At 43.1% G+C, this 13,127-nt stretch overlaps 2 protein-coding genes across 2 annotated transcripts; both read right to left on the reverse strand.

Annotated features, from left to right (window-relative positions):
- Positions 1-406: 406 nt before the first annotated feature.
- Positions 407-1,718, reverse strand: LOC309863156 (uncharacterized protein). Its single transcript, XM_082727616.1, has 3 exons — positions 1,272-1,718; positions 831-966; positions 407-631 (listed from the first exon to the last, which is right to left on the reverse strand). Exons 1-3 carry the CDS (start codon positions 1,580-1,582, stop codon positions 575-577), a joined length of 504 nt encoding a protein of 167 aa, XP_082583742.1. The 5' UTR covers positions 1,583-1,718; the 3' UTR covers positions 407-574.
- Positions 1,719-5,814: 4,096 nt separating this feature from the next.
- Positions 5,815-7,609, reverse strand: LOC309862794 (platelet basic protein-like). Its single transcript, XM_082727046.1, has 3 exons — positions 7,350-7,609; positions 6,892-7,027; positions 5,815-6,751 (listed from the first exon to the last, which is right to left on the reverse strand). Exons 1-3 carry the CDS (start codon positions 7,465-7,467, stop codon positions 6,649-6,651), a joined length of 357 nt encoding a protein of 118 aa, XP_082583172.1. The 5' UTR covers positions 7,468-7,609; the 3' UTR covers positions 5,815-6,648.
- Positions 7,610-13,127: the final 5,518 nt, after the last annotated feature.

The following is a 13,127-nucleotide window of genomic DNA, read 5'->3' on the forward strand; positions in this document are numbered from 1 at the left end:
GGAGTCAAGAGCCTCTCATGGCTTGTCTCCCTCTCCGGTGACTTCCCATTCAGTTTTCCCTCCCTTCCCCTATGATCCTCTGAGCTGTTTCTTACATTCCACGTGAGGGAAACCCTATGATAGTTGCCTTTCTCTGATTTAAAAAGCCAATAACAGTTAAGTGTGATTAATTTTTACTGGCAGATCTAATTACAACATTAATATGTAAATGAATGAAGTAATGCAGTACGTAAATATGCAAATCTGTATCTGTCAAGGCATAACACCAAGTGAAGCCAGTCTTTACTAAGCCAAACTTTACCTCAAATGTATTTTTGCTTAAAATTTTGGAGATTTTTTTTTAATGAAATGATGTGTGGATGCTATTTCTTCGTTCTATTAAAAAATAACTTGACTATACCATAAGTCGATTTATTTTGTTTATTAAGAATTTGAAGTATCATAAAAACTTCAGAAGATTTTTTCCACAGTTAGGCTGAACATGGAAAAACTAAAATAAAAAACATGCTCTGTCGAAAAGGTACAGGGTCAGGCAGCCCGTAACTAGCTCTTCAAAAGCTTCCTAATTATTTTCTTATACACAGGGGCACTCGGGTCCAGGCATATTTTCCTCCCATCCTTCAGCGAAGCTCTGCCAGGGAGAGAAGAGACCCGCCTTTCAGGGCTCGGGTTTGAACGAGGGAGTGATTAGACGCGGGGTGGAGGGTGCGGACGCAGGACCCGGCGAAGGCCGGCGAGGAGGGGCGGCCCGAGGGGGGCTCCTCGGCGCGCAGGGGAAGGGAGAGGAGCAGCGAGCCGGCCGGCGCCAAGAAGCAGGCGGCGAGACTCACATCATCTGGGGGGTGGGACAGTAGCTTGACACACCGATGACCTCCAGGCTGCTGATGTGCTTGGGGCGGACTAGGGAGGTGGTCTTCAGACACACGCAGCGCAGGTCCTCGTCTCCTCCCTCCAGGTCCGCTGGGGCTTGGGTCAGGGAGAGGACAGCGGAAGAGAGAGTGTGTTGACTCAGGGAACCACCAAACTTACCTTAGGGCTCTTTCTTGGGAAACCGTCGTAAAGTGGCTTTCATGTCCTCCCCCACAAATCATACCCCCTCGGGGGAGCGCTATTGACTGCATAGTAAAGTGCCCCTGGCAGCGCTTGGCACAGCCCCCACACACTGGAAAGAACTCAAAGAGTGAGAGATTCAGCCCCATCCCGAGGGGTTCCCCGACTCTCTCTCTCTCTCTGCTTCCCTCTGACCCCACAATGCCTTATTTAGGTCTCACCTGTGGGGAGGGCGACCACCGCTGGCGGGAGCAGCAGTCCCAGGAGCAGCAGCCCCCGGCCCAGGCAGGGGCTGGGGGCACGGGAACGTGCTCCGACGCTCATGTCCAGGAGGAACAAGCAGAAGCCGAGAGTGCAAGGCAGTCGGGGCTGGGGCTTCTGCAGGCCAGTGGCTCCCAAGACTCTCCAGGCCTGTTTTATCCCCAGGGTCCGGAAGCTTGGGTTGGAGGATGGGGAAGCTGGGATACTTCTGGGAAGAGCTAGGCCCTGGCCAGCTAAGATTAGTGGGGGTGGGGAGGAAGCCTGAGGTCATCTGTCTTGGCTGGGCACTGAAAGCAGGATCCACAACCCCAACATGAACTCATATACAGGCTCCTGGGTGCAGTAGAAACAGTACTTGACGCTTACATGTCTTGCCTTTGTCACATGTTACCGTAGACTTCTCCGTGGTCACCATGTTGCAGTGTACAGGGCTAGTACCTTCCGACCGGAGGCAGTTTTTTTTTTTTTTTTATATTTGATTTGTTTTTTATTTTTTTTTTATTTTTTTTTCCATTAATGAAACTGTTTATTATTAACTGGAGGCAGTTTTTGTTTCTTCTCAACTCTCAACTTTCCAAGCACCGCATACTCTCCCCTGCCTTTCCTACAGATTTCCAGTTATAGATTAACAGTTGAGTTGGGTGGCTGTGGGTGTTCAAGGTGTGTCCTTAGTAATTGTTTTCTTGCTGGTAAAAAGTTGAATGTGGTATTTTGATCTTTAGATGATGACTCAGTTTTGAATTTCGCCCGAATGTGGAAGTCCTCTTCAGTCTCTTGATCTCTCCCACGCTAGGAGCCTTCATCCTGTATACTCTAGGGAGCAAAGTCTGTTATTCTCAGCTAAAATGGTCCTCTGAGAAAAATTGCAGAAGTAATATTTGAACGCGTTCTTTCTTTAAAAACTTGGTGCCTAGATGTTTCTCCATGGGGCTGGGCCCAGAATGAGGTGAAGAAGGAGTTTCCAGGCCACTTTCCCCAGAGCCTCCTGTGACCCAGCCCAGGCCGTTTAAGGCAGGCTGTCCTGTCGCCAGAGCAGTGGTGCTCTCAGGAGGACACAGAGCACCTGGAGGGGAGTGTAGGGAAGATTCAGAAGAGCGGGTGGAGGGCAGGCGACAGAATTGCACGCAGGAAAGGTCAAGAGGTCAATATGGAACATCCTCCCTTTCCTGAAAAAGGATGACTTGGGCTCTTGATTAGGGCAAAGGACGACCTCATCTCAAAGCCAGAGGCTTTCCCTCATGCTGATTAATAGCAGTGAAGGGCATCATAGCCCCCTGTGGGCAACTAGCTGGTTCTGAATGCTCAGCGGGACCACACCTCTGCAGGGTGTGCAGTTGACTTCCTGGGCCTCCAGTGTTCTTTCTCTTAGGATCCCACCCCTTGCCTTTCAACTGACTAAGTCCTATTGAAATTTCTGGTGTTAGCCTAATATCATGTCCTCAGAGAGGCCTTTCCTGATGGCTACAGCTAATTGTGTTTCCCATTGGGTATTTTGGCACCTTCTGCCTTTGCAACTTCTCACACATCTTCCAAACACGCGCACCTGTACATTTTGGGGTAAAGATTTTATTTCCTTATTTTAGAGAGAGAGCACACATGAGTGGGGGGAAGGGCAGAGGGAGGGAGAATCGCAGGCAGACTCACCACTGAGCATGGACCCCACCATGGGGCTTCATCCCAAGACCCTGAGATCATGACCTGAGCAAAATCAAGAGTCAATCAAGATGCTCAACAGACAGTCACCCAGGCAGCCTGCACTCATGTACATTAGACACACAGATGTATATGCATGTGTATGTGTGTCTGTGTGTCTATTTGGAAGTGTTTAAAATGTTTTCTCTTCCTAAATGGAAAGCTCTATGAGGTAAGACATCATAATGTTTAACCTTATTCTAGCACATGGGTAGGGACTTGATATAACATACTACAGACAAGAAGATAGTACATGTTGAAAATGATTCTGAGGCTTTGACTTACTGATGAGTTGTTTCTTTATGTAGTTAGAGCTTGTTTCTATATTAGTGTGTGTTCCACATGGTGTAATGATTTGTTGAGCTATCTGCCTCTTCTGCCGGACAATGATCTCTTCAAGGACAATTCTGTGTGATTTACACTTTTTTTTTTTTAATACCCAGCATCCAATGCAATGATTCATACAGAATATGCTATGACTTAGACAAGTGTATTGCATTAAAACTTGAGATCCCAAATAGGGTTAGTGACAAAGAGAAGAGATAAAAGGGATGGTTTGGGGGATGAAGGGGCAGCACCCTGGCTTTGTGCGACCTTACCCCTGGATTTCAATATTTGCAGGAAGTGGTAAGTGACCATTAAATGATGCTTTCTCTGCATTAAATGAAATTGTTCAACATCCATGCACAAAAATAAAAGACATCTGCCTCTGAGGAGGTATAGCTTAGTGAAAAAACTGTGTCATGTCTCAGGAGCTGGCCCTGTTGATTTTTAGTAGCAAACCACTAGGGAAATAAATAAGATGTCTGAGCAATTTTGAATTATTTTTTTTTAAAGATTTTGCTTATTTGTTTGACAGACAGAGATCACAAGTAGGCAGAGAGGTGGCAGAGAGAGGAGGAAGCAGACTTCCCGGGGAGCAGAGAGCCCAGTGCGGTGCTCGATCCAAGGACCCTGGGATCATGACCTGAGCTGAAGGCAGAGGCTTTAACCCGCTGAGTCACCCAGGCACCCCCATTTTGAATTACTGGAGAAAAACTAATGAAAACGACTGTAATCTCCACTTACTGCTTTGATATAAATATAAATATAAACATACACATAAATTTGTTGTTGCTGTTAACTATTACTTAATAAATGCCTTTATTTTGTAGACAAAACATTTTAAGGCACTGAACTTATGGTGAGGAGATAATAAAAGAAGATTGTAATATATAAAATTCATGAACTGAATGCTTAATACGTGAGTGTTCTCCAAAGTCCATGTGCATTTTGGGGTTAATGATCTTACTTCTTCTCCTATAACCATCACAGTATGCTACTTATGATCAGGTTGTATTTTGTGTGCCAATAACATTGTATAATATACAGAGTAATCTCTTTATTAGAGAAAGAAGAATCAAGGAAAGTAGTGCGGTGGTTAAAAGCAGAGTTTCAAATCCCCACTCTGTCACTTACTTAGTTATCTGATCTTGGAGCAAATTTCCTAATTTCTTTGCACTTCAGTTTTCTTCTCTGTAATGCTGTGGATACGAATAGTAACAATAACAAATAGTCGCTAACATTTATATACCGGTCTTTGTGTGACATGCACTACTTCTAGCCTTTGAATTTATTAACTCTTAACTTCCACATCAACTCTGGGAGATAAGCAATATTATTATACCATTTTAGAGACGAAGAAACCAAGGCACAGAGAGGTTATGCAACCTGCCCAAAATTATGCAACTAGCAAATGACAGAACCATTTTTAAAATTTTTTTTTAAAGATTTTATTTATTTATTTGACAGACAGAGACTACAAGTAGGCAGAGAGGCAGGCAGAGAGAGAGGAGGAAGCAGGCTCTCCAAGGAGCAGAGAGTCCGATGCGGGGCTCAATCCCAGGACCCTGAGATCATGACCCGAGCTGAAGGCAGAGGCTTTAACCCACTTAGTCACACAGGCACCCCTGACAGAACCATTTAAACCCAATTATCCTCTCTGCAGAGGATGTCGTGTTAACCAGATCATAGCTATCTTGTGAAAATTATATAATTCATGCCTACAAAACACTCAATATGTCTGGCATATTAAAATTTATCAATAAAGTTTAGCTATTATAATAAATTAAAATGTCATAAATTGTCAATGAGATATTTTGTTTGCTAGATTGTGGAATACTGAAGTGTAAAAAAATAATAATAAAAAGGTAATGAAGGCATTTTCCCCCCAACAGTTTGGTGAAAATTAGTAATATATGACAACAAAGCAATAACAATTTTGATTTCGTGTTAACTGTGTAAGATTAGCGTGGGTGTAAATTTCAGGGTCTAAGAAATACCAGAAGGAGGGGGAAGAGAGAGGGCAAAATGGGTGAAGAGGGATAGAGAGCACGGGCTTCCTGTTACGGAATGAGGAGATCATGGGGATAAAGGCACCGCATGGGGAATACAGGAAACGATGTTGTAATAATGTTGTAATGAGACACCTACATTTTTGGTGGACATAGCATAAGGTATCGGGAAGTTTAATCACTATGCTGAAATGAATGCAACATCGGGTGTCAACTATATTCAAATAAAAACAATTTTTAAAAGAATGAAAGTTCTCTTGATTATAAAGCAATAATTAGAAGTTTGATAAAGTTTACATTTTCATTTTACTTATTTACAAGGTTCATTCTAATACTAAAATTGTAACCATGGAGATATTAAGTAAATGCAAATATATACAAACATGTCAGGTTAAAACATTTAGCACTATATAGAACCTGTATTATTATTATATTGAAAATGCTGGAGTTTTTTAATAGAAAACGTTAAAGCTTTTCATCATATTTTTAAAAGATTTATTTATTTATTTGACAGAGACAGGAAGAGAAAAGCAGCAGAAGGAGAGGGAGAAGCAGACTCCTTGCTCAGCAGGGAGCCCGATGTGGGACTCCATCCCGGGACCTTGAGATCATGACCTGAGCCAAAGGCAGCCACTTAATGGACAGAGCCACCAGGCGCCCCTCATCGTGTTTTTTATTCTACTCATATTAAATATATTCTCTTTAAAATAAGTAACCACTGCTTACAAGACTCACATTCTACAACTTTATTATTTTTACAGTTTGAAGCCTAAAATAAACATTAGAAAAATCTTTCAGAAAATGCTTTGAAACAAGACATCCTAAGACTAAGACATTGAAAAACCCTATTAAGTGCCTAAATAAATTAACAAACATTTCTTGAGCAAGTGCTCCTTTCTGGGATCTGTGTGATTCTGAAAATCATCAACCATTCTGAAATCTATTAATCATCATGAGCATAGCTAGTCTAACAGTAAGGTATAGAGCAAGATAGGTTTAATGCACATATAAGTATTTGAAGAGAAAATTTTAGATAAAGGGATGCAAAACAGAGTGCCACATTTAACCAAGAGTTAGAGAACAAGCCCCACATTATATGTTGAAAGTAAGTTTGCTTATTGTCACCTTCTCTCTATCATCTATTAACCAGTCTTCTCAGAATGTCATGACTTTGGGGGGCAGAATGGAAAACACATCCAAAATTTAATACAATATGAAGAGGTATTTTGGATAAATAAGAACTCCAGGAAGTCAAGCCTTCAAACTCTTACTGTTCTTGGGAGATAAAGAGGTTTGACAGAAAGTGAACAGATTAAGCTGTTGACCCACTGCTTTCCAAAATTTTCTGGACTATTTTCTTGATTTTGGGAGCTTCTGGGTCCAAGCAGATTTCCTTCCCATTCCTCAGTGTGGCTCTGCAAGAGAGAATGGAATTTTCTGTGAGTGCCCGGGCATTAGAAGGGACGCACAGGGCTGGAAACAATAGTGTCAGTGGGTGTGGAAGTGGAGAGTTTCCCTAACCCAATATGGCGATGGTACAGAGGCAGGGACTTACATCACTTCGATGTTGGCACAATGGGGTCCTGCTCTGAGCACCTCTAAACTTTGGATGTTACTTGGATGAATGCCAGAGACGGTATTCAAGCACATGCAGCGAAGTTCAACGAACCGCTTCTTGTCCACACTGGGAGCTAGGGTAGAAAGTGTGGCTCAGTTAGTGGTCACGATTATAGCGGAGATCTTATCTCTTGACGCGTTTCCCTAGTCCCTTTATTTGTTAACTCTACCTCTCTCATAAAGCCACTGTGTCTACGATCATCTTCAAGCCTTCTGTGAAGTATCTTAGCAGAGTGCCGGGGCACATCTTCAGTGTCCTTGCAACATCCCCTCGTCACTTACGAGCTAGTAATATTATGCCCATCTCCAGCCCCAGGAGAACCAGGGCAGACTCTCCCCCAGACACTGCTGCAGGGCAGCAGACACTCGACTCAGTTTTCCCTGAGTTTCTCTTACTTTTTCCAGCAGTCCAGGGAAACAGCGTCAGGAGCAGGGATAGCAGGAACAGCCCCTGTAGGACCCGGGGGGGGCTGGTGCCGGGACAGGAGGAGGTGGCCTTAAGTCTGCAGCTCATGGTGGAGAAGACTAAGCTGGAGTCGTTCCTCGAGACAGGAGACCTCGCTGTGAGAGTGTAGGGTTGCCTAGAAGTTTGCGGCAATGGGGTTTTTCCTGCTCTCCTGATGCCTTTTATACAAGCTACCTCAAGGCCAGTAAGGAGGAAAAAGATAGGGAAGGAGAGGTGAGGATAGAGGGACGTACAAGTGGAAGGGTGGTCAAGCTGTGCCCAACCCAGATAAACACCAGGCGGGGCAGGGCTCCTGCTAAATTTCATTTTTCCTTCCCTTCACACCACCCCCTCCCTTCCTCATTCCCCATGTCCTTTAGACAAATATAACCTCCCACTTAGGGAGGTAAGAACAAGACTGAAGTATTGTACATATTTTCTCTGTATAACTATGTGATGATGCCCTGATAAGGCAATTAATAGGCTTAAAAGACACTTTATGAGTATCTGAAAACATAAAGATGCCGCCCTTTTTGGTTGACAAGGAAAGCAGTTGTTCCTGACTTGATTGTTGACAAATGTTAGGATTTGTTTTTAGTATGTGGATACAAGATGAGCCAATAACCATAAAAGGCTCAGTGTGTACTAGTTTATAGGCTGCTTTCTGTTTTCCAAATATAGTATTTACCATTTCATCCAGAAGGTAGAAGAAAAACTCATTCTTCCCCCCCTTGTGTTATAAAATAAACTGCTGACACCTTAGCCTGCCCTAAAATGTAAGCCCCAGCATATTTACTTTTTTCTTTTACTTCTAATATTACAGGGAAATATGTAATATAATTTATTGTAAAAGACTCATACACTGCAGATGTATGTACAATAAAAGTCATAACTTTCTCTTCATCTTTATTCTATATCATCCTTCTTCAGGGGTAACTTTGGTAACAATCTGGCATTAGTTTTCTTTCTTTCTTTTAAAAATTTTATTTATTTGCCAGAAAGAGAGAGAGAGAGAGAGAGCGCACAAGGAGAGGGAGCAGCAGGTAGAGGGAAAAGCAGGTTCCCCGTTGAGCAAGGAGCCAATAAGGGGCTCTATCCCAGGACTCTGGGATCATGACCTGATCCAAAGGCAGATGCTTAACCGATGGAGCCACCCAGGCATCCCTGACCTTAGTTTTCTATTCTATCTGCACTTATATACACACACATACATATACACAGAGACAAACACACATCACTCATAGGTAGAGAAGTGCATATATAGAGGTAGACGCAGAATTTTTAATAGAAATGGGGTCATTATGTAGTTTACATTTTGTCCTTCAAACAAGGGTCCTGGGATCGAGCCCCACATCGGGCTCTCTGCTCAGCAGAGAGCCTGCTTCTCCTCTCTCTCTGCCTGTCTCTCTGCCTATTTGTGATCTCTGCCTGTCAAATAAATAAATAAATAATTTTTTTTAAAAAAGTCTTCTAAAAATTTTAACCCGAGTATAGTTAATATACAATGTTACATCCTTTTTAATGGCTGCATGACTTTCTATCACATGTGCAATCCTTTGTCCAACCTCTGTCTTATTGGTGACCTTGAGGGTGTTTCCAGTTTTGCAGTATTACAGATTATAATAAAACCTCTATTCCTCGATTCTCAGACCCTAATTATGGTTCTCTATCTCAGACCCTGCAGGATACAGACAAAGCCCTGCAGAGACGCGGGGCGGACCTACGCATCACATGCCCATTCGTGTGTGTTATTGTCTGGATCTCTGTTTCTTCTATAAGACTTGCCTCCTCAGATGGAGTGCAGACTTGCCAAAGCCAAGGCATGCCCTAGGTTTCTTTGCATGCTGTAGGTATCCTTTGAGATGTAGGATAATGCAATATACAGTGGGTCCTGAACAGTGTTAGTGAGTATATCAGTGCCTGTGTACCACATGAAGGAAAGTTTCTCTTTCCTTTTTAAACAGACACAATCCCCAAACCAAACTCCATGTTGTCCCAAGTACCTACGAAATAAAAAAGGTGATTTAGAAGGCTGTGAATAAAGGATGAAGTTTGGGCCATAAGCTGTCTTCCTATTACAAATATGTATGAATCTTACACATTACTCTTTAAACTTCCCATTTTTTGGCCTAATTTTTATAACTTTAAAATTCTGGAAGAAACTCTCAAAATATCCAAATGTACAAAATTACATTTTTTAATCAAAAGAATGGATACAGTAAATTATTTTTTCCAAAAATTTTTAAAGATTTTATTTATTTGGGGCACCTGGGTGGCTCAGTGGGTTAAAGCTTCTGCCTTCAGCTCAGGTCATGATCCCAGAGTCCTGGGATCAAGCCCCGCATCGGGCTCTCTGCTCAGCAGGGAGCCTGCTTCTCCCTCTCTCTCCGCCTGCCTCTCTGCCTACTTGTGATCCCTCTCTGTCAAATAAATAAATAAAATCTTAAAAAAAAAAAGAGTGAAAATCTTAAAAAAAAAAAAAATTTTATTTGACAGAGAGAGCAAGTACAAGCAAGGGGAGCAGCAGAGAGAGAAGAAAAGCAGGCTCCCAAATAGCAGGGAGCCTGATTCAAGTCTTGATCCCAGGACCTCGGGGTCAGAGCCCAAGGCAGCCACTTGACCCACTGAGCCACCCAAGAGTCCCTTGTTTTAACTTTTAAGCCAATGTCCCCATTGTTTAACAGTGACTGACTGATAGGCTCTGTTTATAAGAGCATTTCTTATTCTTCTCACCCCATTTGCTTTCCTCTTGTAAATTCCAGTCTAACAGAAGAAAATCTTTTTTTTTTTAAAGATTTTATTTATCTATTTGACAAGGAGATAGAGAAAGATCACAAGTAGGCAGAGAGGCAGGAGGCGGTGAGTGGGGGGAAGCAGGCTCCTCGCTGAGCAAAGAGCGAGATGTAGGGCTCGATCCCAGAACCCTGAGATCGTGACCTGAGCCGAAGGCAGAGGCTTAACCCACTGAGCCACCCAGGTGCCCCACAGCAGAATATCTTAAAATGATTTTCCACCTTTCCTCACTCAGAAACTCATGGTCCAAGAAACAAGCTCAAGAAAAAGCTGAGATAGGGAGGTAATGACAGAGAAATTCTCAGCAGGAAACAGAGTAAGGAGAATTAACTTCTTTCTAGTTCTTCCTGAGCAATGACCTTATCATCTTTCCTCATTACTGTGACTGAAATATTATTAACTCTCCAGTCAGATACATCTTTATTCAAATGTAAACTCAAAACCATTTCCAGGGCAAGATACAAAGATGTTTTTTCAAGCATCCTAGTATCTTTCTCTTTCCACCCATCATAACCCTCAACACAGATTGTTGGTCACATTTATTGGCTTCACTGGACACTTTTTCTCCCTACATACAATATCCAACTTTCTTTCCTGGTTCATTTAGTACCAGGAAAGAGGTAGGCACGTAGCAGAGTATCATGAAGTCATTGTCTTAATCAACAAATTTGTCACAAAAGACACATTGTCAGCAAGGTTCATGAGGAAACATTAACAAATTTCTTGAGTCACTAAAATTTCACAAGCCCATTAGTTGGCATTTGAGGTAAATAACGTTTTGCTAGTTTTTGTTGATTCAAAAAATATTAAGCATCTACTATGTATTGGGTGTTTAAAAGTTCTTCTTCATTGTGTGGCTTGGCCACTGAACTGTTTCTTTTTAAGAAGTGAGACCTCAAATATTTGTGTAAAGCCATTGGGACATCAATACTAATGTGCTGCTACTTGAAAAGATACTTTGAAATCAGTTATTCAACCTAAAGAAGTCAGCTTATACAAAATAGTGTATTTGAATGAATGCTAGGAAATTAGTGTGAGGGTTCTTGGATTTTAAAATAACTGAACAGCCCTTTTATTGATCTGACATTGTCATACTGTTTATTTTATTTTATTCTGTTAAGTTATTTTATCTCTTTTTCCTTTATGTCATTGTATAATTTGCAGAGTCGTAGAGTCATTCGGGAAACTAGCAAGTTTTCTAAGACTCGAAACAACTCACCTGTTAGCTATTTTCCAAGAAAATATCTAGAGACATAGGAGGAGCATTATCCATGAAAATTAAGACATATTTTAACTCTGTTTTACATAAAAGATTTTGAACTGACATCTTCCAAGTATGCAGGAAATAACCTGTGACTTACATATTCAGTCATAGGGGCGCCTGAGTGGCTCAGTCCCTTGGGTGTTTGCCTTCGGCTCAGGTCATGGCCCCGGGGTCCTGGGATCGAGTCCGCATGCAGCTCCCAGCTCAGAGAAGAGCCTGCTTCTCCCTCTCCCTCTGCCTGTTGCTCTGCCTACATTCCTGCTCTCTCTCTATCTCTCTGTCAAATAAATAAATAAAATCTTTTTTTTTTTTTAAATTAGTCATAAAAGCAATCGGTACAGAAAATCTTAGGGCTCTGTTATTAAAGCACCTTAAGCAATACATTGAAATACTGACCAATAAAAGATTTCCTATATATGCTGAAACCAAATGCATTTTTTGTGTAATTCTGAGTTCATAAGAATGATCCAGAGCTTAACTCGTCTGGCACGCAAGTCCGCTGAGGCAGGATGTCGCCCAGAAGTGAAGTGAAGGGTGCTGGGGTGGCGCGGAGGGGACGCAGGGGCAGGGGAATGGAGGGGCGATGCCTCCCTGGGTGCTGGTAGGGGCGCTCACTGCACAGTTCCGCAGGCCTGAGAACGTTCACTTTACCTTTATGTTTATGAACATCATCCACGGAACATCAAATGCGTAGTGATACTTTGTGGAACAAGCCCATCCCAAATGTGTGGCCTACAACAACAATTTACTTCTAATAATTCTGTATATGAATGAAGGCTGCTTGGGCCCCATTTAGGTGGGCGTAGGCAGAGCACCCCTGGAGGGCTGAGGCCTCCACCCCTGCCTCGCCCACCCGGGAGGGCCTGGTGGCGCGTCCTGCCCGACCCCCTCGACTCCTGTTCCTCCTCTTTCCAGTAGTCATTTTACTTCTGGGGAAAACATGAAGAACAGAAGGGAGGTAGGACGGGGGAAAAGTGAGAAGAAGGGAGTGAAGACACGGGAGAGTTGGGAAGGGAAAGAAAGGAAGAAAAAAAAGGAAAAAAGAAAAAAAAGAAAAGAGAAGAGAAGTGAAGACACAAGACCTCCACTCTCCTCCCTTTCTCCACCTCCGGCTCTTGCATCTCCCCAGCCCCGGAAACCGGGATGTATCTACCGGATTCATTCCCTTTCAGGAGCCTCCTTCCTGGTGGCTCACCACAGCTGTGTCCCTCGGCTGCCCATGATGGCTGCAGGCCCAGGGCCCAAGGGGAGTGTCTCACCCAAATTTGTAACCGCCTCCCAGAAATAGCCCACAGCTAGTAACCGGTCAGCAGGGGGGAGCTCAGAGGTCTGCTCCCTTGCCACAATTCAGAATCGCTGGGAAAGCCTCCCCCAGGTCCAGAGCTTCTCAGAGCCATCACCTGGATCTTCTGGGGTAGCAGCAGTTCTCTCTCCCTCTCCCCGACCCTCTCTTTACTTCCTGACAGATGGGAGTCTTAGATCACTCCTCAGTAAACTGCTGCCACACTGATGTCCTCTCCAGTGTGATTCTAGGGAGTCCCCCTGAAAAGACTCTTTCTCCCTGTTTACAAAGAATCTAGTCCCTTTTCATTCAGATTTCAAGTAGAGCTTTGTCAGACAGAACTCAGAATATTTGCCATCAGAAGTCCCTAACTTAGTCTGAAAGCTCATT

Source organism: Mustela nivalis (genome assembly GCF_964662115.1).
Source record: "Mustela nivalis genome assembly, chromosome: 4".
Classification (NCBI taxonomy): domain Eukaryota; kingdom Metazoa; phylum Chordata; class Mammalia; order Carnivora; family Mustelidae; genus Mustela; species Mustela nivalis.

Excerpts from the sequence above, each read along its gene's own strand:
- LOC309863156 (XM_082727616.1), bottom strand. The coding sequence starts at position 1,582 with ATGACCTCAGGCTTCCTCCCCACCCCCACTAATCTTAGCTGGCCAGGG. Across the intron at positions 967-1,271 it reads GGTGGTCGCCCTCCCCACAG|CCCCAGCGGACCTGGAGGGA; the intron begins GTGAGACCTAAA and ends CCCTGACCCAAG. Across the intron at positions 632-830 it reads TGTCCCACCCCCCAGATGAT|AGCTTCGCTGAAGGATGGGA; the intron begins GTGAGTCTCGCC and ends TCTCCCTGGCAG.
- LOC309862794 (XM_082727046.1), bottom strand. The coding sequence starts at position 7,467 with ATGAGCTGCAGACTTAAGGCCACCTCCTCCTGTCCCGGCACCAGCCCC. Across the intron at positions 7,028-7,349 it reads TCCCTGGACTGCTGGAAAAA|CTCCCAGTGTGGACAAGAAG; the intron begins GTAAGAGAAACT and ends TTTCTACCCTAG. Across the intron at positions 6,752-6,891 it reads TGTGCCAACATCGAAGTGAT|AGCCACACTGAGGAATGGGA; the intron begins GTAAGTCCCTGC and ends TCTCTCTTGCAG.